The 25,079-nt window shown below is 38.1% G+C and overlaps 1 protein-coding gene across 3 annotated transcripts in view; it reads right to left on the minus strand.

The window, feature by feature from the left end:
* Positions 1 to 3,007: 3,007 nt before the first annotated feature.
* LOC131040251 (NF-X1-type zinc finger protein NFXL2) overlaps positions 3,008 to 25,079 on the minus strand; it is a 185,177-nt gene continuing 163,105 nt past the window's right edge. For 2 of the 3 annotated variants that reach the window (XM_057973145.2, XM_057973144.2), the window contains one exon: positions 3,008 to 3,674. In XM_057973145.2, the coding sequence (XP_057829128.1) occupies positions 3,510 to 3,674 (165 nt within the window). In that variant the 3' untranslated portion in view covers positions 3,008 to 3,509. Of the gene's footprint in view, positions 3,675 to 3,820; positions 3,867 to 25,079 lie in introns of all 3 variants that reach the window. The other variant, XM_059207739.1, reaches the window with a different exon arrangement.

Below are 25,079 nucleotides of genomic sequence, written 5' to 3' on the forward strand. Positions count from 1 at the left end.
GGATTGAAACTAAGAGATCAATCTTGAAGACTAAGTTCATTCATTCCTATAAACTATGAGCCATCAAGAAGGATCTTAGAGAAATTCTCTTGATAGGAAATAGAAAAAAAGAATAAAACCATTCAACATTGCAATTACCTCAACCTTGCCTCTCGGTTTCCAAACCCAAAGGATCCATCTTCTAACAATATCAAAATTGGGATGATGACCACAAAATCTCCCAACAAGCAAGCTTTTAAGTCAAGCAAACAACTTAACAAAAAGAGAATCAAATACATCAATTTTGATCTACCTATCCTCCTTATTCTTAGAAGAATCACCCATACCAAGACTCAACAATACAAACTTCCTGCAAACCCTTAGGGCTTAAACCAAGAACACGAGGAGAAGAAACAACAACATGAACAACATGAACAACAAAACTCACATCGATCTTGTCACTCCAAAGAAAAACGCATCCACAAAAAACACTCACAACATAGTCCTAAACCTCATTGAGAACCTTTGAAACCCTAGGGACAACGAGAGGTGAAAAAATAACACCAACCTCAACAAACTCCTCCTAAAACCTCTTCTCTTCCTAAGAAAAAGACATGCGTTTCAACAAACCCACAAAATCGTGTTTCATCTTGAAGGGCAAAACACTCGTAGAAGGGAAGAGAAAGCCTTTTCTCATATCCAAAAATTATTTGCTATCAATGACCACCACCATGAACTGCCCAACAAGCTTATTTGCTTTCAAATGGACTACCAAGAGGATGTCCAAGATAATTCAACCCTCCTCTTCATTCGGACCATTCACAAAATCCCAAAATGTAGGCGGAGGAGAAAAAATTTCTTCCTTCCCCCATTGAGCATTGACCTCATCTAGGGGAAAGGACCCAGTAGTTGACCGCATTCCAATTCTTGTGATAGAATTTGTTGATTTAATACCCCCATACTTGTTGATTTAATATCCAACTTTTGTACAACATTGCACCAATAGTTATATGATAAGTACCAATAATTGAATGAAATATACTCTTTGTTGTGAAAAAGTAACCAATCATGTGATGCCACATCAGCTGCACAAGTATTGGGGCCCTTTTGCACACCTATTGGTCTCACTTTTTTGGAGGGTTGTTTTGGACACCTTGGCAAAAAGCATGCTGATGTGGCATCATATTTGATGATGTGGCCCTGAAACCTTAGTTATAAACAGGGGACTTGTCAAGTAAGTTGCTGTAAAAAAATCGAAGTGATTTGAAATTTCCACATAGGATTTTGAGAAGCGCGAAGTTACGATGCACAACTACTGGGTCCTTTCCCCTACATCCTCTTTGTCTAGAACAACTCCATCATGGCCATTACACTTAGACTTTGCATGATGCGACTATCTTTAACAAATCCATGTCAACCTATTGACTCTTCATATCAACTGCCATAATAAGAACAACATTAAAATCCTCATCTTCCATGTGTAAATCACCCTTCTCTTCATTAGAATCTATGACATAGGAGGATAAACCCGCACCAGACATGACTAGGGTTGTGCAACACTTGTTGGCATCACCTTTTCTTAAAGACAAATATAAAAGAAACATGTTAGTAATTAGCATACAATCATTGAAAACTTTAGCATGAGCTATCTATTTATGATTGATTGAAATGTGCTAAATGTTTTTATAAATTGAAAGGAACTTATTTACATAGTAAACTTTTATGCATATATATTCAATGATTTTGGGTTTATTGGTGGAAAATGAAGAGTTTCATACTATAAACCCAAGTTTGAATCTTTGTGTGTGGTGCTTTATAATGGTCACACCTGAATTTAAAAGCCACACTTATGGTAATACTTGAACCAAAACCTACCCCTTTGCTATGGCAAACCAAACTAACCTCTTAACACACCACTGCACCTCATGTAAGCTTTCCCCTTCACAAGATACAATATATCCATTATTTGTTTAATGATAGATGCCAAATTCAAAAGCTACTAAAACATTATTGTGAACAAATTATATTTAATGCGTATGTATGTGTATATATATTAAACAAAATAAGTGCAAATCATTACTAATGCCTATCATTCTAGGCATGCCTCAGCTTGCCTTAATCCCCCTAAAAAGGGATGTATATTAGAGGCTTTCAAACTAATCTCTATTTAACAAATAAAACATTAAGGAATCATGTTAAAGTTTTTTAAATTTCAATTTTATAATGTGCACCAACATTTTATCAAAGACAAGAAGAACGACACACGGAATTATTACAGCAAAAAGTGAACATGAACTTGAAACTTCAAGCAAGGGTCAGGTCATGTAGGAAATACCTGACCTAGCCCCTAAAAATATTTGATGCCAATCAAAAACAATTTTAGCGACCATTAAAGTGTCATTCCTTTGTTCAACTACATTTATAAAATTATGAACATGCATTTTGCGATCCCACCGTGCCATTAAGGAATGTGTTCAATTCAAAAATATCTAATATTATATTTCAGACACTAATGGAGATCCACCCCATATATCAGTGTGTCCTTAACGACGAGCCAATCCCATCACTAACTAGAGACCCAAGAAGTCAATATACTTTCATCATACTCTGCCATTGAACATAAAAGAAAAACTTAACCACTTGAGTGTAACAAAATAACATTACTGCATTGTTTAGGTTACTGCATTACAGACCAATGTCTCAGTTTATAACATATTCAAAAGGTTAGAAATTCCATCACTAATTTTGAGAACATCTCTAAAATACCATTTAACGAAAATAAATTTTAGATTTTCATACACTACAATGTACGAAGGATCAAGGTGATTGAGGCAGTTATTTTCATCCATCAGATGTAACCAAATTATTGGCAATAAGAAACTGAATGTCGTATCAGGCACAAGCTTTAAATTTAACTCATAGAGAGAATGTTTAACAGTTAATAGATGGTTACTTCAAAATACCGTAACCCAATTCTGTTAACTCCTAAACACAATAAACAGATAATAATGCATTTGAAAAAATGGTATTTGTTAGGTTACTGCCTAATTTGCCTGATTTATTAGATAATATCGTAACCCAAATCTGCGGGTCAATTTAGTAAATGAATCGTATACTTTACATATTGTTCAATGAGATGTACAATCCTATTCGCCTCCAGACTCAAACTTGCGAATTCAATGGAGTGCAAAATCAAATATGAATGGAGCAAGACTAAAAGATGATTTTCATATTATAATTAAAGAAAAGAAAGGTAAATGAGAAAATAAAAAATCCTGAAACAAAACAACTGCAGTTTGATCTCTACCCATATGCCCTAACCAGGGATGATGTATTCCCAGCTGTACGAACTAGGAGAAAAAAACGACCAAAAAGATGAGAGGAACATGAAATCCATACTGCTTCCTCACTGTTGTCTCTGAGTTGCAAGAAAATGACAGAAGATGGCATATGCTGATATAAAACCATGAATTACATAACTAACATATGCACATAATCAGCCATCTAGCAGGATCCAAAAGAACCCAAAGCTACATTAAACTTCCCGGTACCCTCTTCTTTGGGCGTCTTTCATCAAGTTCATTCATCCAATCAGATAGCCAAAGGAGACCCTTATACGCAGAATATGTTGCTCCAACAAGCACCAATAGAAAGAAAACTACGAGTACCCACTTGCATATTTTAGTTATTATTACCTGCAAGAAACATAGATACGGAGGTCAACACAAAAGCCCTAACACATAGTACCATTCCACATATGAATATGTATTACTAAAATAATCAAAGCGTAATTGTAGGCACAGAATGATAATATCAAATGCTAATTACAATTTACACTAACCAATCTTTTGCAAATGCTAGGCAGCTGGGATAGCCTATGATGTACCCTGCTCAAGCAAACTATTTTATATGAAATAGTGAATAAAAGTATCTTACCTATGATTATCTATCTTAAAGCCTCACAGATAATCTAGTCTACTGCACTTGAAGCACTCCTCAGCTTCCATATTGTTGTCAATTAGAACACAAGTAACTCGGTATGAAAAATACATAAAGCAATTAACATCTGAAAAAGCTTCACATCTAAAATGGAACAATCAAAATATGTCAAACGAACAATTTATTATTAAATCACAACAGTGTGTATAGAAGTATCTTATCCATGACCATCTGACTGTCCTAAATTCCCATAGATAATCTATTCTAGTGCAATTGAAGCAATCTTTGGCTTCTACATTGTGGTCAATGACAGATATAGAACACTACTAATTTAGTGTGAGCACTGCAAAAGCAAAGTAACATCTGAAAAAGCCTCACCAAAAATGGGACCTTCAAAATATGTCCAACTAGGAGAAGTAAGAAGCCTCTTTGTTATCACCCATTTGACTACAGAACAATTTAAATCACAGAACTTATTTTGGATTGAACAAAGATCTCTCTCATATCTGCTTTTAACACATCCAATTATTGGAAAAGCTTGTTTACTGCCAGCAAATTTTCATCACAAACTCCATTCCTACTCAGCATTTACTGTTTTTTTCCAACATAGAATAATATTTATCCAATAATTAACAAGGGTTTTCAATATAGAAAGAATGCAAATCTAATGTCACCCACAAAAACACACAGAAAATAACTGAATCTAAAACAAATTCTCATTAAATAAGCAGTACAATGAAAATACTCAAAAGGGAGCTCGAGTCTCACTCATAAAACAACTTAACTTACATTATGAAGGCCTCCCTTATCCCAGATGGACAAGAAGACAGCCATAGACACACTCCACTCTCGAACTTTCTCTCCTAACACACACCCAAAACCATTCTCCACAATAATATCAATGCTGCTCTCACATGATAAAATTGATGCTTTTATATTGATCCATTAAAGGATCCGTTTTGTACTTCAGGGCATTGTTTCTGAATAAGGGACAAACTCTTGGAAGGTGGTGAACGTGTAGAGTGGTATATGACATCCATGTGCAGGCTTTGGTGGAAGAAGAAACAGCAAAAACAAGTGTTCTAGTATCCATGGCAAATTTGCCAGTTGCAACAGGTGGCAAAAGTGAATTCACTATAGCGATTTAAAAAAAGTTAGTGAATTCGATCTATGTGAAAAAATACATCCCATCACATTCCAATTACGAACTTATCTTCAGTTTTCTTGATTGTTTCAACTTCCACATAATAAACACCCCTAAATTTTTATTTTTATTTTTATTTTCCAATTGAAAATAAGATACAGTGCAATGTCATTGTCACTTTCTAATCACCCAGTTCCCAAGATGGATAAGGTGGGAGTATATTGTGTATAGGACCACACCAACTAAATTGCAGAAATGCTGAAAGAAACACATCAGGTGGCTGAGTCGGCCAAAACTTCTTCTTTAGTGAAGTGTGCTATGCAAAGAAAACTTTTCTTATTCAATGGAGTGTACAGTTTAAATAAGCAAAGGCAATTCTACTTATTTAATGGTAAGTGCAATTACAACAGTCGCAACCACCTCCACTTATTTAGTGGTGAGAAAATACAGAACTTCCACTTACTCAGTGGGGTGAGCAAATACAGTACTTCCACTTATTCAGTGGGGTGAGCAAATACATTAAAGAGCAAGGAAGAAACTGCTGGCGGTACTACCATCCAAGGTATTACAAAATATCAATTTGCTACTGATTGAAGACTGAACAAGGAGTAATGGCTGCAAATAGGAACTTATAATAATCTGATCCAAATTGAATAAACTACTGCAATAGATTATTGAAATAGGGAAGCTCTGAAATCACTTAGATCAATACTAGAGAACATACCACTGAAGTTGTGATGTAAATGATGAAGGCTGCCTCTAATACATTGTAAGCTCATTAAATGGATTGACTATACAGAATATACTGTTCTGATATAAATTGCAGCATTGTATAACCTCCAAGCAGCTTATAAAATCACCAAGAATCCTGTAAATATGTAAAATTCCAGACCAATGTGTACCAATTTTTTCCTCTTTTTCCCAATTCCATTTAGTGGACATTATGTCAAATAGTTTTCTGTTTCCCAGAGTTTCTGATTTATTGCTTGTTTGATTTTTAATGCACAGCGCACGCGCACACGCACACACACATATTTTGCATACCAGAATAATGCTCATTAAAAAAACAGCACATAAACTGAAAATTAACAAATTTATCAACCAACAATTTTGCTTTTTAGAATAGTATTTCTGTGTAATATAATGCTGTTACAAACAGTGTAGAAGAGTTATGCGTAAGGTCTCTAACCTTAATTGCTGACTGTAGACAAATGTATCTATGCAACAAACCTTCAAGGACATCAACTAAGAATAGAACTGTAGCTCTTAAATGCATGTACTGCTGTCATAAAGCCTCCAGATATCCAACGCATCACCCAGCAGAGGCAAACTGATTCAATCGCCCCTTCCTTTCATTTGAAATCTCTTGTCTTTGGGTTGATATGGCCTGGAAAGGTGCCAGGACCAGCAAAGGAGGTCTCATGTTGCTCAAGGAGGGTTAACGCCAAACAATGGAGGTAATTTCATTCACATGCAACCCACTGGGAAATCCAAGACCTGAACTTATTTTTCTCAGACCAGCTCAAACCGACAATGAACAAGCATAGCAATTTCTTCATCCAATCCTCCTATTACTATTAACATGAAGAGATGGGCTTGTAGCCATCTTGCACCTTGTAAGCTCCTTTCTTTGTTGCCATTCCACGTCAAGACATTTTGCTTCTCATTTATCAGAATTCACCTTCATTTGAGAATGTTGCTGTATTCCAATTTTAATTTTGTGTTCATTGAATCTTCTTTCCATCCTCAATGCTTGCTTCTTGCTCCATGAATCATCCCAAAAATATGCTTTTCTTCTAGTTCTTTCTTCCCATGTTGATGCTTTCTCTATGATAATCCTTGGGGCTGCTATAAAGTTCTAGATGTGGGAACATTTCTGAACCCCAGTTAAGGTGAAAAGTTTTTCAGTTCCATTGACTCCATTGACATTGGCTGAGAAGATCTTTGATACTTTTTAATAGATGGACTGGTCTGATGCCATTGCAAAACTATCTAATGTTTCTTGAAAAGGTTTTTCTTTCTTCAATTAAGATTCACTAAACGAATAATATACCACAAATTAAAGTTGGGATTGATGGCGAAGGGAAGGAGAGACTTGAACACCTTCTGATCCCTGCCAGTGTGGCGATATTGGATCTACTTATCTAAGACCCCTGAACATCCTACGAACCTAGATGGCCTGCCATTCACAACAACTACTTTTTTTGCCTGAGATGTAGCTCATCACCCACTGGCACCAGCAAGTCCTGTTGATGTGTTTTTTAGGCACAGTAAAATGTAGAATAAAATACCAAAGTAGTTTACCCTCTCTTGAACAAAATCACCTCAGATGCTAAAATATCTGATCAACTAAGACAATTCCAAGGTTTCTATGGTCAGTTCTTGACATGTGGGTAACTCAATGGTCAATGTGAATTGCTGTTTTCACTTGGAGACTTACACAATTGTTCAGATTTATCATTCCTGTCATGGATTGGAACAGGTTTTGCCAATGATTTAGGATTTCGTAATATAGCTCTTGATCTAATCTAGCAAGGATTTTCAACTAAAATGCAAAAGGGATAAGGGTTTAGGAGTTCTATTCTAAAACCTATACTGCAAGAGGCAATGGAAGACTTAATGAGATTCAACTAGGCAAGGTTTCACTATCAAAGAACAATTCAACAAATGCTTAGTAGTTAGTGCAATCATCTAAGGTAATGTTATAAATGTTCAAATTATCACCATCAACATCAATACCATCAAAGGAATGCATACCAATGGACGTGCAATAATTGAAGTTAAGTTCAATTTCAATTTCCAATTGACTACACAAGGCGAACTTACAATCAGCAAGAAGCTAGTGGTGTGGATTATACGAATCTCATTCAAATGCATTCAACACTTCTTTCATCCAATCTAAAATACTTGAAACAAATTTCTAATCTAAATTTTGGAGGCAATGAGAACCACAAATGCATACAAAATCCAAACAAAACCACCACACTTCAATATTTATAATCAAATCTGAAGCATATAGATGAGAATTCTCAAAAATCTCTTCCTTACAAATGAGAGGCAATGGGGTTTATATATAAAGTCTCAAATGAAATGAATGGCCAAGATTCATTTAGAATCGAGGGCCAAAAGATCATGCCAACACTGCCTAAATTTGCTTTAATTAGAGTTTACATCAAAAAAGGAATCTCCAAAAGGTGACCCAATGGGATGATGCCTAGTCATCAAGTAGGGAATCTTCTAGACGATTCCGGCTTGCATCCCTCTCTCTAGCAGCATATTCCAAGAATCTGACCAAGACTCAATTAAGCTCCTCCATGGTAATGTTGGGTAAAGCTTCATGTTGTGCATCCATCAAATGTGAGAAAGAATCAAGTGCATTCTCTCAATCTAGCATAAGCTTCTGCAAATTGTTGATGTGGACCACAAGAGAAACTTTAAAGATTCTAACTAATTGAAGTAAATGAACTTCATCTTTTCTTTCAATTCTTCTAAGTGTAAATTGTTGGAAGCATGGACATCCATCACCAACAACTCATCAATAGATATAAGGATCTTAGATTGAACCTCTTGGATCGATCCTTCCATCTCTACACAATCTTGCCTTGCATGATCATAGGTGGACTTCCTCATAGCCAAGGAACAATACCATCCCTAAAATCATATACATCACTTGCATGCACAACTCCCTCCTGGATCAATGTGAGTATCGAGATTCGCTTCAACACCCTACAATGAGGAATTGTCTTTTCTTGCATTGGTTGGAAATCATCCCAAACTCCTTCCAAATACTGTATCCGAAATATGAGCATTGATGATTTGCCAAATGCTTGGACAAACTAAGCTAGGAAATCATTTGCCTGTTTTGTAACATCCTCAATCCACTTTCCAACCTCAAAATGTGTATTCCTCGCTGTCTCATTATCAAAGGGAAATTTACGATCAATAGCAATAGGTGAGACAAAAGTAGGATCCTCATGCCTTTGTGAATTTATCCCTTCACTGTACACCTAAAGTCTCTTGCTTTCATTTTCAAGCATCTTCTTCTCAATAGTCCTATCCAATCGTGCCCTAATTGCCTTTACCATATCATCAAGTTCCTAGAATTCCTGCTTCTTTGTAGTAGGTCCAAGGTCAATCGTAGTGATCTACTAATCCATGGGACTGACAGCATCTCTATTCTTATCACCCATCGGGACAGCCACTTGGGCAATACGCACACCTGTATCATCTCTAGCAATTTTAGAAAATATCTTAGCCCTCTTCTACTCCTTTTCTTTGTCTGGCCTGGCTAAGAAATCATAAATATCTTCTAAGGGTTGTACGTCTATCATCTTCTTTTCCATGCTCTACAACAACCAATCGGGAATGGTGGAAATTTCCATCCCATTTTCAAGGTTCATATCATAATCAATTCCTCTCCAAGCTGAAATGAGATTATCATCTGTTTCTTTGTCCTTGGTCAAACCAACCACATGTTGCCCAAGCTAACCTCCAACTAGACAATGGAAGATCTTGGCTGCTCTTCATCTTCATTTGGTGATGTCGATTGTGTTGTAGTATGCAACTCTTGATTATTTTCTGGTAGGATTTCCGTATCGGAACATTATTCTGATTCTTTGTCCTTCTCAAGCACATCATTCTCTTTCACTGATGAGGAACTCACGGTGGATAAAGGGGTGTAAGACTTGTGTTTCTTCTTTGATTGTTGGCTAACAGTCTTCCCGCCTTTTGCTTGTGATTCTCCAAGCATACCCTTAATTCTCTTAGGAGCTTGACTCTCCTAATCATCATGTGTCCTTACATTATTGATTGTCCTTTCATCATCATCGAAGGAAGGCTCCTCATCTTTCATCTTTTCGTAGGTAAAGGTGACATTCATTCCTTTCAACTTATTGACGTACTTGTCCACTCATTCCCTAGAGTAATCATTTACTCTTCTCATAAGCACATTCAAATCCACCAGCTCAAGTTGTGTCCAACTGGGCAATAGAATAGGTTTGTTCACCTCAAATCATACTACGGATGAGTATGATCACTATCATCCTGCACCTGATCAAGAATAGAGAAGAGATTATACTTCTTCATGAAGTCCACTGACATTAGGGACCACATTCTCTTCCTAAATGTGAGCTCATCCATGAGATTGGCCCAATAGTCCTCAATCTCAATCTTATGTATAAACTTTTCTCCCTTGATCTTCACAACATTCTTGAATGGATCAAATCAATCCCCGCTCTTATAAGTTCCAAGGCGATAGAATTCAAGTTCTTCAATAACCGAACTCGTTGTGGGTGCAATGTGGCATACCTCCAAAGTCTTCCCAAGTGCAATTGGGAGAGTTATCCCCGTTCTATGCTTCTCCTTTTGGATAAAATCAAACTCCAAAAGTTGTCTCACTACCTCAAGTATGATCATCTTGTCTGTCGAATACCTAGGAAGCATGTATGGTTTGGATCTAAATCCCTGAATCCGTAGGTATGTGAAGGTATGAAACTGTATATACCACGATCCATATATCTCAATAAGCCTAGTTGCTTCCTTGGACAACCGTTTGTGGATCCCTACCTGCAGCAGTCTTGTGATGTACATGGTGAAAGCATCGTTCACCCTTCTATAGTGTTCAATCTTGTGCAGATGGAGTTGTGGATAACACTATAAACTCTATATTGTCTTGGTCCATTCCCGACTTCACCCTTGTATACAACAAATCTGGCAAGCAAGTACACAAGGTAGGAGGTCATGCAAAATGCCTTTGTTTTCTCCAAACTTCTCAAATGGAAGTCGAGGTTATCGCTTATTATTTTGGCCCAATTTATCAATACTCCTCTTGACATATCTTAAATAAAATAAAACATCCAGTTCTCCAACAACGCTCCTTGAGGTGTACCCATTACACTATTGAGTAAGAAAATTAAATCACAATACTCATCCTTGAAGTTCGATGATAGAAGCCATCCTTGAAGTTCGATGATAGAAGCCTCTTGGGTAGCTTAGAGTGGTGATGTCTTGGCTCAATGACCCACTCGTTGTTGACATCTATCTTACATGCATCCGTCTTCTTTAAAAACTTAGCTTGGTATTAATCTTTAGTTCTCTCTTGCATGTCCGCACTCCTAGGGATTCCAAACACTTCCGCAACTGCATCCTCAACTAAGTATGCAAGCATTGTCCCCTTTGGTGACTTGATCATTCTAGTTCTTGGATCATAGTGCTTCACACACTCAACAATAAGTTCACTGCATTGTAAGAATGGTGGAAAGCCAGTTGTTTGGTAAATTCCCCGAAAGCATGGAAGGAAGATGGTCCTTCACTCCAAACATTCTTTGTCGCATTTGCCTCATGTCCAAGAATTCCATGTTTTTATCCGTTATCTTCTTCCATCGAGACACTAGCAATGATTCCGGATAGAAACACTCTTGTACAATCTTCAACCGTTCCTTCCTTGCCAGTATTCCTGCCTTAGGCATGGCACCTATATGAAGCTAGAAGTCAATATCATGGAAAAATAATTCTAAAAGTTTGTTTTCAGAATTACCTAAGTTCTGATGATTTTCGATTTTGTCAATTTCAAAGGTCTAAAATCAAAAAATTTAACAATTTGTAACATAAATTCTTAAAACAATATAAATTTCAATCAAAATGGGGTTTAAAACCCTTCTAAAACCTCGATTTTCAGACTTGTTTAAAGTCTGATCATGAAAAATAAGTCTGAGTACACCCTGGTATACTCAGAAAATGATAAATTTGAGGCTCAAAAGGTATACCCCAGGTCTGAATACACTCAGAAAATGGTGTATATAAGTCTGATTTTCTGATACTAAGTCTGAATGCACCCTTCCAAGGTCTGAAAATGGCTCTGTTGACGTGTATTTTGTACACTATCAAACACAGAATAAAATACCCAAGGGTACCTTATCCTCTCTTGAGTAAAGCCTCTGAATGCTGAAGATATCGCGAAAAGGATCAATCAGGGTGACTTCAAGGTTCTTCGATGTAGGATCTCTACGTGTGGATAAGCTCTCTGTGGTATGATGTGATTTGCTGGAATCACAAGGGGACTTACACTTGATGACTGAACTTCTCATTTGCTTTGAATATTGCTGGAACACAGGATTTTACTAGCTTTGACTTGAAAAAAGGAAAAAAGACGAGGGCGAGGAAAGGATCTAATCCTAACACTAAGAATGTAAGAGCAATGAATGATCTTTGATGGAATTCTAGCTAAGTCTTGTTTTGACATCACAGGACCATCTCCACAAGGTTAGTGCGATCTTCGAAGGAAAGCTTTATGATGTTCAAATCATCACTGCAGGCATAGACACCATCAGGTTGATGCATATCAATGAAGAAGCGAAAATTGAAGTTAAGCTTAAGCTAAATGATTCCAGTTGACTACACAAGGCAAGTCTGCAATCAACAAACTGCTAGTAGTATGGATGTACGAATTTCACCATCAATCAAGCACATTTCTTCCACTCATCTAATAACATGAAATCAAATATGAGAAGTATAGAGACCATGCAAATTGTCGAATCGACCCATAAATTTCACCATTTCTTCAATGAAGTTACAAGTCTTTTACAACATCTTGGCAACAATCTTTGCCTTCTCTCTCTACTCTACTCTAATTGCTATTCTAATCACCTTCTAACTATTCTCTATTCACTAACTTCTTTCTAACTGCTTCCTATCTATTCCTTTACAAATGAAATGCCAGGGCTTATATAGTGCCCTCAATACAATTCGATGGCTTAGATCAATTCGAGATCAATGGCCAAGATTTTACAATGAAAACCCTAATTAGGGTTTGTTACAACCATTACATAACATTTAATGCTTGACCAATGATAAAATTGCATTTATTGGACACATGTCCTCTCTGGAAAATTCGACCAATGGATAGCTGGGGTAGGTACATCGAAGTTTGTGCCACCTCCCATGAGTTAGGTACATTGAATCTGGACACGCTGAGGTGGACCACACTGACTGGAGAAGTGATGATTAGGATGCCACCTCGTCTAACACTTGTAACTTGGTAGATATTCAACTTGATGTTGTTGAGAAGCTAGCTTTAATTAATTCATCTGGAACTATCTGCTTCTTCAACTAACCCTTTGCTCTAACTTCTTGTGTCCTTGATTTGCAGGATGTTGATGTACCTCGCCTTGTAATGCTGGATTGGAAGAGGTTGCCCTTATCCATGCTTGATCGAAGAAAGCCATCCTTGTCGATGCTAGACTGGAGGAGGTCGCCCTTCTCCTTGCTTGATCTTCTTGGAGGAGACTGTCCTTGATCTGGCTTGATTTTACAACTCCGGGATCTCCATTTGATGCCTTCCCTTTGAGTATTTAAGTACAAAACTTTGAAAAAAAATGATGAGAGAAGACCGGATTTTGATGGACAAGCTTAGATTATAGTCCTCCCTTGGATGAATTACGCCTCCTCTAGCTTGAAAAAGAATAAACTCCACTAGCCTCTTCAAGATCTAGAAATTTGCCTTCAAATGTCTTCAAAAAATCTGGAAATTATCCTCCAAACTAGCAAGAAATACGCCTCTCCAATAGCCTTCAAGATGAATTTCGCCCTCCTTAGTCTCCACACTTAGTAGAAATTCGCTCCACTCCAGCTAGATTTCGCACCTTCAATTAGCTCTCCAAATTCGCACCTAAAAGGATGATTGAATGATTTGAATTGTGAAGCAACACCTCCAATATATAGAGCGCTCACCTTCCACTTACCCATGAGGCCGACCTAGCAAATAAAAGGTGAAATAATACATAAAACCTCAAAAGGAGTAAGCCGACTTGATAAAATAAATAAAAATAAGCCCTCAAGCGCTCCGTTTTTAATTCTAATTTCACAAAAATTAATTTTAAATGCCTCCACAATAAAGGTTCGATTTTTTGAGGCTCAAAATTAATTTATTAAATGCCAATATGTTCTTTATTAAATGCCAATTTAATTAATTTTTCAAATATTTCGAAGTTGGCAAGTTTGACATCTCATGCGATTTTAGAGGATATCAACGTTGAAATAAGGTAAAAATAAAGAATGCCAATAACCTCGCCTTGGTCCCTTGGAGAGGGACAGGAGCGAACTTGCAATTTTGGCCTTAATCCTTCATTTTTAATTGCCAAAACTTCATCTAGGCATCTAAATGGCATTTTTAACTGGAGTTTTGAGTTTGATTTCATTTGATCTCTAGGAGGAAGGTGCCTTTAAGACTTTTTCGCCCTGGACCCTTGGAGAGGGACAGGAGCGATTTTTACTTTTGCTCTTATTCCTTCGTCCTTTTAATTGCCAACTCTCAATGTGGGGTAAGTGATGATCTCTTTCATCCATTCCATACATGTTTAACTTGTTTTTGCAAGGCAAAATAGGTGTTTTAAAGATTTTCGCCCTGGTCCTTCAGTGAAGGACAGGAGCGACTTTTGCATTTTAGCCTAGGAATAGCAAACTTTGAAGTCAAATCTTTGTTCACCATGCTTTAGAAGACCTTTCCCATCTTGCACAATCTTTCCTTAGCGTAACCTTGGAGGGAAGTTATTGGTTTTGTAAAAATCGCCCTGGTCCTTCAGTGAGGGACAAGAGCGCTTTTGGGTTTTTTGCACAAATTCTTAATCCCTTCAACTTCAAATGATCCTCAAGGCGTAGAACATCATTCCCCATTCCTTCTTGAGCCTTGGAAACAAAAATAGCATCTCAAAATGTAAGATAAATGGGCATATTTGGAGATTTCGCCCTGGTCCTTCAGTGAGGGACAGGAGCGCTTTTGCCAATTGTCATCAAAATTTGCAACTCTTGCATCTCAATTCCTACTCAAAGCTTTTTAAACATCCTTTCAAACTTGTGCCTTGGCCTAGATTTGTCCAAAATTGGCGAGAAAGGCTAGATAACATGTTTTTCGCCCTGGTCCCTTGGAGAGGTCCCTTGGAGAGGGACAGGAGCGCCTTTTTACATCTTGGCATACTTCTTTGTTCTTTAAAACCCTCAATTGCGTCTAAGGCATAAAACATCATTTCTCCCTCCTATCCAAGTCAGGCTTTGCCTCAAAATCTCAAACAAAGAGGAGAATCTTGTAAAAACGCCATGGTCCTTCAGTGAGGGACCGGAGCGCTTTTTGTCTTCTAGGCCAAAGTGCTTCATCCTTCATCTCGAAATTCTTGGCTAAGGAAGATATCATCTTGTTATACGCCATGAATAAGAGTTCAAGCCCAAGAAAGGTTTAAAAATGTGTATATAAAGAAAATCGCTCTGGTCCTTCAGAGAGGGACAGGAGCGCTTTTACCTTTCTAGACAAAAACTCCATCATTTCATCGTCTTTGATCAAGTCTGGATGCTCTATCACGTTCATTTCGTCCTCCACCATGCCTTTGATGTCCCAATTTGACCAAACAAGGTCAAGAATGACTCAAATAAGCTTTTTCGCCCTGGACCCTTGGTGAGGGACAGGGGCGAAATTCGCTCTGGATCCTCAGTGAAGGACAGGAGCGAAATTTGACTTTTTGAACTCTCTATCAGGATAATTTTTATGAAATATAACATTTAAGTATAAGTGACATTTCCTTCTATCTTTCTTCTTTCTTATACTTTAAGTTATATTCCATATATACTTTGAGGATGTTTGAGAGTGGTTTCAGACCTCCAGGAGTTATATTGCAAAATCTAGTTTTTTGAGGTTTTTCAGTTTCCAGACTTAGTCAAATTTCAGGATCAGGAAATTCCAGACTTAGCCAAATTTCAGGATTAGGACTCTCAGACTTCATCACTCACCAACTCGACCTAACTCAAGCAGAACCTGCTATCCAGGTGATCCCCTTGGCAACACTCAAAATGCAAAGGCTAACGGACAAAACCCTAAAAAACCTAAAGAACAAACCCCAGAAAGCAAAAAAGCAGGGGTCCCCATTTGCAATGGGGCGATGTGTGAAAACGTCACAACAGGCTCCAAAAAGTTTGAAAACACACTGAAAATGATTGAAATCAGTGGCTGGAAGTGGTCACAGCCATGACACACACTCACACTTGAATAACTTTGTCTTCCAAAACTCTAAAATGGCCACACCTAGACACTATCAACTGGAACCGGGTTCGACACTCAGAGCCCAAATACTGGTCCCGGTTTGAGTTGGGTCCCGGTTTGAGTTCAGTTCGCATCTAGTTTGGTTCAACAACAATCAGTAAAGTCAATACACCCCCCGTTGCAGTTGTTGTCAACGAAAACACTTGTTTGCAGGTTGCCGTCAATGAAAACACCCATTTGCAATTGCCAACACTAGTTTGCAGTTGATTGTCGATGGAGGGAGAGATAGAGTTGTCGTCAATGAAGGGAGGGATTCGACGAAGAAGGGTAGGCTTCAAACAGTGAAGCCTTCGATAATTAATTGGCTTTCGGTTTATTATTTTACACTTTAAAAGCTTTTCTATAAATTCATAATTCACTGATTTATGATTTTATACACATTAATAATATATGTTATTATATAATATATTATTATATTATACTATATATATATATATATATATATATATATATATATATATATATATATTCTATTGTTTTTGTACTAACGAACACAAACCCCTTTTCAAAAAAATTTTGTACCGGCGTACTGGTTCTTCGAACCCGAACCCGGTAACTTAGACTAGAAGTGATATATCAGTCTGAAGACAAAGCTGGAAATGATGTTTCAGATTGGGCCAGCAATGGTGTCTTCATAAAATACCTCCAATTCTAATGATGTCCAAACAAAATCGCCCTTTCACCAATGATAGCTGGAAATGGTCTGAGAACAAATCAACACGGCTGGGAATGAAGTTTCAGATTAAGGCCAGCAATGGTGCTCTCCAATGGCGTCAAAATCCTCCCAGCTATGGTGCCAAACTTGAACTTGAATGAAGTCGCCCCTCTACACCAGCAATGGCGCCAAACTTGAAGTCACTCCAAATTGCCAAAAATGTGGCATAACCAACCACACCAAAATCGCTATCAATCCCCTTTAATGGTGGCATTAAGCATGATTGGGCAAAATCGCCCCCTTCAATCTACAATTCTCCTTCAATAATGGTGTCCAAATGACACCTAGGCAAACAATGCCTTTTGATCCGCTGTAATATTCCTTCAATCGGCTCCCTCAAGTGTCACATCAAGGCAGATATACTAATATTATAATGCTGGTTCGGCATACTTATTCATGCTTTTGCCTTGACAATTCACCACACAAGCAATGTGGGATAAAAAACTTGCTTTATAACAGCCTGGTGGAAAATTGATCTGCCTTGTGATAACTCATTTGTCATTAAATGATTGTTGTTGATCATTAAATAATTGTAACAAGGCAAAAAAAAATTAAATTTGAGCACACTTGTCATTAAAATCTTCCACTTGCATTAAATGTTTGCCACCTGGGGAAAATCGAACCTTATTGGGATAATAATTTGCATTAAGTTTCATCATAACTCATCACACAAGGTTTTTGGGGAAAAACATGGCTTATCAGGACACAAAAAAGTTCATCATTCCTCTTATCTTTGTCCAAAAATCTCATTTTGGGGAAAATTGATCCCCATCCAGACAAAAATTTCATTCATTTCACCTTGTCCAAAAATCAAGCTCTGGGGAAAAACAACCCTCATCAGGACACATAAATTCCATTCATTTCACCAACTTTATCCACATATTGAGCTCTGGGGGAAAATGACCCTCATTACGACACATAAAACTTGTCAAAATTCATCATAATAGCCTCCAGGGGAAATTTGAACTCCATTTGGACAACAAAATCTCATTAAAACTTCACAAATTCATCCAAGGGAAAAACGCACATCATCGGGACAATGGAATTTTGTCCACAATTAACTTTGCATCCTTCATTTTCCATCCCTAGGGAAATTCGAACCTCATCTAGACATATTAGAGCACTTGACTTAGTCATTTTTACCTCTGGTGGAAAAACGTGGTCCATCAGGACAACTGTGGTGGAGAATCCTGATGCATCGGGATTTTCCCCAAAAAGTCAGTCCATGAGGGGAAAAACGCACCTCATCAGGACTGAGACCATTTCATCGTTAAAATCAACCTTTTTTTTCAAAATATGCAAAGGAAAATCATGCTCCATTGGGACAAAGTCCATTTATGCCTTCAAAACTAAATGGAAAAACGTCCTCCATCGAGGCAACTCATTTTTAGGCCTTAATTTCATCGAAAAAAACACTTTCCATCGAGACTGCAATGATTTTCACACTAAAAATGCCCAAACTTATCAAATTTCATCGTTTTGCATCAAGACTTCCAACAATTTAGCTAGGGGAAAATAAGGGTCCATCAGGACAATACGCAAATCTGACTTAATTTTCCTCCTAGGAGCAAGAAAATAACTCCTAAAGGGTCCCTAGATGCTCTAGCACAAAAATAACCCTAATTTGCAACACTTAGACACATTTACACTCAATTTAAAACTGTTGCAACCCATAGACTTAGGCAAAACTTAGGATTGCATTGACCATTTTGACATTTTTGAAACATTTGATTCTACTCAAAATTTAAAACCCTAATTGCACCTTGGGCATGATCACTTCAAAATTGAGACTTGAGCACTGAAAGCTCAGAAATTGTCACATGACTGCCAAAACCCTAGACTAACAAAGCACAGAAAGCAAGAAAGAGGGGGTCCATGTTTGCAATGGGGAGAAGTGTGAAAAGGTCACAAGTCCCTAAACTAAATTTTCTCAACATTCTTTTCAGAAAGGACCAGTCAACCTGATCATTAGCTTTGCTAACATCAAGTTTCATGATCATTCTTTTTTTAATTTTGTTAACTTCAACTAAAGCATTAGCTCATGCGAAATGATGACCTCATTGAGGATTTGCTTGTCTTAAACAACTTGCCTTGCTCTTGAGAAATTCTCAAGAAAATGATAAAATTTATTTTTTTGAAATCAGCCAGTGTTTACCTCAATCTTATAGACTCATTGACCTCATTTGTTACATCATTTCTCACAATTTCCGGAAAAGATTGGAAGAAGGTAGCCAAGAAACAACAAGGCCCCAGTACTCTATTAAAGGAGACTTTTTGTGTTATGAATACAGTTTTACATATGGTTTCGAATATTCTAATCTCATTCAACCTATCATTGGAAACATCTAAATTTATGAATGAAGATTCTACTTTTATGCGATAAATATGTGCCATGTAAAAGGTGGAGCATAGTTATTTGAATCTCTACCATACAAACATTTTGGTCTTTCTTGGTCTAATATTTCCTACTGCAATGCAACTGATTGATGAACAACAAAATCTAGATTGGCATTTGTCTCTTCCCTTTAGATCAAAATGTCTACTACTCATCTTGGTTATACCCAGGCTATAACCGGAGCTGCTGCTGCTTCTTTTTTATTACGTGTACCTTCAGAATTTTTAGTTTGGCTCGAATTGGAGAAGCCACAAGCAGGAAGCCTCATCATTGAACTAAATCACTTTGTCCATTAAGGACTAACTCAACCAACACATCCACTTAATCAACATATTCAAATTTATTCAACTTAGAAGACATAGAAGTCCAGAATTAATTCCAAGAGTCATCACTTCAAATTCCACCATGTTGTGCGTTGCACACACTCCCTGTCACCGACAGGGTTCCCCTCTTTAATTTTCAGCCTTCATCTTGCTGAGTTTCGAGTTTTGATTTTTGTCCACCATCTTTTTTTGGGGATCCAGGAAGTGGTGAAGCAATAAGCTTTGTGGTCGTTAAGAGAAAGGGTGTGTTTGGATTTTCAATCGCATAGCCTGGGAGTTATGCGCGGAGAGTTTCGCATTTTGAATACCCAAGATCAATCCAGGTAGAGGGCGTCTTTTCCTTAATGGTTTCCAAAAGTGCCTTTAAAATGTCAATCCCAAAACCTTGCAAAAGTCGCCTTTAGGCCGAAAGATGGGAGGGATGAAGTAAAACGCCCAAGTTTTATAAGTTTGCAAAATTCCTCAGGAGGTCGAATTTCGCCAAATGGAGGTAAAACGTCTAAGTGTGAAAAGCTTCTAAAAAATCGCCTTTGGTCCGAATTTCGGGGCCTAGAGCAAAAACGTCAAACTTTAAAAGAACTTTTCAAAAGGGCCTTTTAGGCCGAATTTTGGGGCCTAGAGCAAAAACCTTAAACTTAAAAGAACTTTTCAAAGTGCCATTTGGCCCGAAATTCGCCAAATACAAGTTAAAAGCTTTGCAAAAGTGCCATTTGGCCCGAAATTCGCCAAATGCAAGTGAAAACGTCAAACTTAATAAAGTTTTCAAAAAGGCCTTTTAGGCCGAGTTTCTGAACCAAGTCATAAAATGTTAAAACTCATAAACCTTTTTAAAAAAGCACTTTTTGGCCGAATTTCGCCTAACCCACTGAAAACGTCAAAATGTGAAAAGTTTACAAAATGGCCTAATGGGCCGAATTTCGCGAAAGGTAAATAAAACATTATAACATAGAACCTTGCATAAGTCACTTTTAGGCCGAATTTCGCCACCAGGTGGAAGCGTGAAATTATAAACAATTGCAAAAAGGCCTCATAGGCCGAAAATCGCTAAGCAAAGAGGAAGGCGTTTTCAAGAGTTTGCAAAACTCTCTTTTGTTCCGAAAATCGCCAAGGAGTGAAAATCACGATAAAAGAAAGGCATTTTCAAAGTTTTCAAAAAGAACCTTGTAGGCCGAATTTGCACAAAGCTTTTCTAAACCCGAAGTTTGGAGAAATCACAAGATAATCACCTTGTTCACCAGGTAAGCTCGTTTTGTCTCCTTTAGAATCATTTAAAATAAATGCAAGACTAGTCACTATGCTTAGACGGTTAATGGAGAATTAATCAGGTGAAATTTTGTAGATTGCAATTTTCTTTTTGAAAGGCATCAAGCAAAGCTTTAAGCGTAGCGCAAAAGCAAAGCCTGTCAGGAAAATTAACCCTGAAATGTAAAATTCAGACTTAGGGAAATTTTGGACATTTTGAAAAAACTGAACTTAGGCAAAACTTTTCTCCGAGTACGAAAATTGGCAATCATTAAACATCCGAGCCCTGAACCACAACCAAGTAGAAGATTTTAAACAAAGAGCTTAATTCCCTATTTCATAGCATTTCGGTTCTGGTTAATCAGGCTCTTTTACTAAAGCATCGTATTGTCTTCAAATTTCAGTTTTCCCATTGATCCTTATGTGCTAACTTCATCCTCTATTTTGACTAACCTGTTTGTTTCCTTCATCTCGTCTTGTAATCCGCGTCTAGTTGTTTAAGATAAATGCCTAAATCTGTAGTAGAATCCTCAAAGACACCTGGTGCAACCGGAACATCTTGGGTCTCTAAATCTGACATTCCCCGCAAAGGCGAGAGGATGAAGTACCAGCACCAAAGAGGAGTGAGGGAATCGAAAGTCCAGAGCATATGGGAGAACATAGGTGATACTGATTTGGGCCATATAGACATTCAGGATTTCAGAGACCGGGTATATTCCCCTAACGCCTATGGCAAGCCTAGACGGATGATGGAAAGTGGTATCGCTCAAGCAACAAGATTTCCCCCATCCATGCAAAATTATGAGCTAGTAGTTTAGGCTGCCCGACATTATCAGCCAGAGACCAAACTAGTGGTTCTAGAAAATATGGTGCTAACTGATTTCACACCTGAGGCCATTGGCGAAGCATTTGACATCCTGTTTCCTGATAATCCCATTGCTACAACTATAGATGAAGCACAAGTTGCTTACGACATGAATCCTGCTAAATGCAGGACATTGATAAACGAAGAATGGTATAAGGAGAGAAGGCCTCCGAGTATTAGGATCAGTAAAAAGACCCCCAGAAGCGACTTTCATAACGAGCATGGTGATATGGTCACCTTACTCAACCGGGTTATGGGACTCCCTCAGTCTAACTTTTTTGAAGAGTGGATGTTCTACTTTACGGAGCAGGTCTTTGCTGGGAAGTCCAAGTTCGACTGGGCTCAGATCATCAGTGATAATATCCATACACAACTAGTCGAACTTGAAGAAAAGAAGTACTTCACCATGACCTCCTACCTGATTTATATGTTCGCCCGACACCAGCCGCTGACAGGATTAATCAAGAAGGGTGAAATCGGGAACGGCCCAAATCAAGTCAAGGTGTATGACTGCTATCCTCAACTACACTACTATGGCATAGCTCAAAGGGATAAGAACGTTGCTTATGCAATTGGTCAATATGAGCGTGTCAATGACGCCTTTACAATGCGCCTGGTCAGGTTGATGCAGGGGGGATTGCACATAAGGCTCTCAGAGTAGACTACCATTTTGGTACAAAAGTATGGCGCATGGTTCATTCAATTCCCCAGGTTCACCTATATCAGGATAGTCGGCTTTGAGGGAGCTCCGTTCCGACTTCCACGCTATCCAACAGACAAAATAGTTCTTATGGAAGTTGCAAGGCAAGCACATCCAGCGGGCAGCTTACTCAGAGATAAGAAACAGTCTGGATTCACCTTCCCTATGATTTTAGGTAACCTCGATGTGCATTTCAAAAATTCAGTGCAAGCCGATGAGTCAATTGCTGAATTAGCATCTTATTGTTGGCATTTTTGATATTTATGTTGTGATTGTCATTGATGGACACACACTTGCATTAAGATCCTCTTTATATGTATGAGTTAGAGCACAACCGGTATTTGTTTCAACCGGTATGTTGCAAGTATGTTGTATTATAGTCATTAGACTATTGATGTTTTGCAGAATGTGTTTACCAATCTAAAGCGGCATGTTGACCTCAAGCAGTACAAGGGATGAAAGCGGCATAACACATTTCGACCAGTCTTCATTTTTGTCAAACCGGCAACCGATATTTTGCATGAACCGGTAATACTCTGTGATGAGTTACCAACTGGCATTTTGTGATAAGTTATCAATCCACTGATTGTTTGACGGTGCCGACACACTGGCGGTGCTTCTTGTGTCGTGTTACTAAGTATGTCTAGATTCATTGAACCTAGGAAATTGAAATGTAATCCTATTGGACCGACATGAAATCAGATTCCTTTAAAAGGACATCATGTCTAGGGTTTTAGGTTGTTGCTGAAAGAGTTTATGTTGTGACTAGGGTTTAAGGTGGTTGAGGAGTTGAAAAGAATATGAATGTGTAGAAGACTTAAGTAATGCAGGAGTGCATTAAGAATGAGCTATCAAGGATCTAACTGAGCAGTCTGTGCTATTAGATAGATCAAACACTTGTTGATTACTCACATCTTTGACAAGTCTGTAGCCCTTAACCGAGTAGGCCCAAAAGCCTTTTGTAAAATCCTCTAACAAGGTGGTTCACCTCTGTGAATCTAAAATCCTCTAGCAAGGTAGTCCTTGATCGGACTTATCTCCTAATAGAGATTGAGATTCCTAACAGGATCTGTTCTGGTGAAGAACATTGTAAGAACTCAACCGGTCTGACCTTAACCAGTCTGGTTTCTATTCTGCAGATAGTGACTTGTGAGTTCCATCTCACCGTGGTTTTTCCCATTTGGGTTTCCACGTCAAATATCTTGTGTTATGGTTGTATTGCTTTTGTGGGTGAATGCGTTATTTGCATTTTGGTTTGCATGTGTGATAACCGGTCTATCTGTTAAACTGTTTTACCGATTTATCTTTAGACTGTTTAAGTGTTTAAGTGCAAGATTTTTTGGTAAACTAATTCACCCCCCACCTCTTAGTATTCATCACTTATGGCCTACAGGAAAACTTCCCAAGGAAATGTTTTGATCATGACAATTTGGCAAAAAGCGCCTATGGCAGGCGCTACAGAGCAAAGGAATCAATTGAGGACTTGTTGTGACCATTTCACACATCGCCCCATTTAAATGGGGACCCCCTCTTTTTGCTCGTTGTTGCTCGCCTTTCGCTCTGCTTTTTAGGGTTTTGGTAGCTTGTCAATTGTCTGGATTTAGGGTCAAGCCTTAGGGTTTCTGTTTTTGTCGTTTTCAGGCCAAAGTCCAGTCAGTCTTGAGAGCTTTTTTTGAGCTTCCTCTCGCAGGATGCAATTTTGAATAAAGTGAATTCGCTAGAGGCTAAGTGAGTTGGTCTATTTTCAATTGGAATTTTGAATGAAGAGTCTAAATTTGTCTAAGTATGAATGATGAAATTGTGAATTTTGTCCAAATGAGTAATTTTGACCAAATTTTGAGTTTTTTGATATTTGATCCCGGGCATTGGAAATGACTTGTTTTTACCTTGTGAAGTGATCAAAATCCCGAAATCATGATATTTTGGCCTGTAGGAGCAAAATCGCTCCTGTCCCTCAGTGAAGGACTGGAGCTCGTTTTCAAAAATCTTACTGTCCCTGCAGGATCAAGATGATTTTTCGAGTGGAAGTAGTAAAGGGAGGCATGATCTTTCCGTTGAATATAATTTGAAGAATTTCATGAGCACAGAAATGCCCCAGGAGTGAAAATCGCTCCTGTCCCTCAGTGGAGGACCGGAGCTCAAAATCAAACATCACCTTGTCCTTGCAGGATTTAAACAACTTGACGATTTGAAGAGGTCAAAGGAGATACATTTCATCAATTGAATATAATTTGGAAACGCGAACAAGAGGAAAGATGAACCAAAATGTAAAATCGCTCCTGTCCCTCAGTCAGGGACCAAGGCGAAATTCAGTATAGCTCCCGTCCCTCTCCCAGGGACCAGAGCGAAATTCCTCATAAGGCAAAATCTGGGTAAAGATTGAGCAAGTTTTAGGTTTGAGGCAAGAAAGGAGGGTGAAATGAACCTGTTGAATACAAATTGAAGATTACAAGACATCAATAGGAGACTCAAATTGGCCTAGGCGCTCCTGTCCCTCAGTCAGGGACCAGAGTGATTTTTGCCTTAGGTCAATTTCCTGCCAAGTTTGAATGAATTCCAAGCCATGAATGAATGAAAGGATGCATTACAAGACCGTTAAAGATAAAATTGGAAGTTGGCAAAGTGTGATGGAGCCTACAAGTCTAAATTCGCTCCTATCCCTTAGCCAGGGACCAGGGCGATATGTTAGTTATG

This window comes from Cryptomeria japonica, chromosome 7, assembly GCF_030272615.1.
Source record: "Cryptomeria japonica chromosome 7, Sugi_1.0, whole genome shotgun sequence".
In the NCBI taxonomy this organism is placed as follows: Eukaryota; Viridiplantae; Streptophyta; class Pinopsida; order Cupressales; family Cupressaceae; genus Cryptomeria; species Cryptomeria japonica.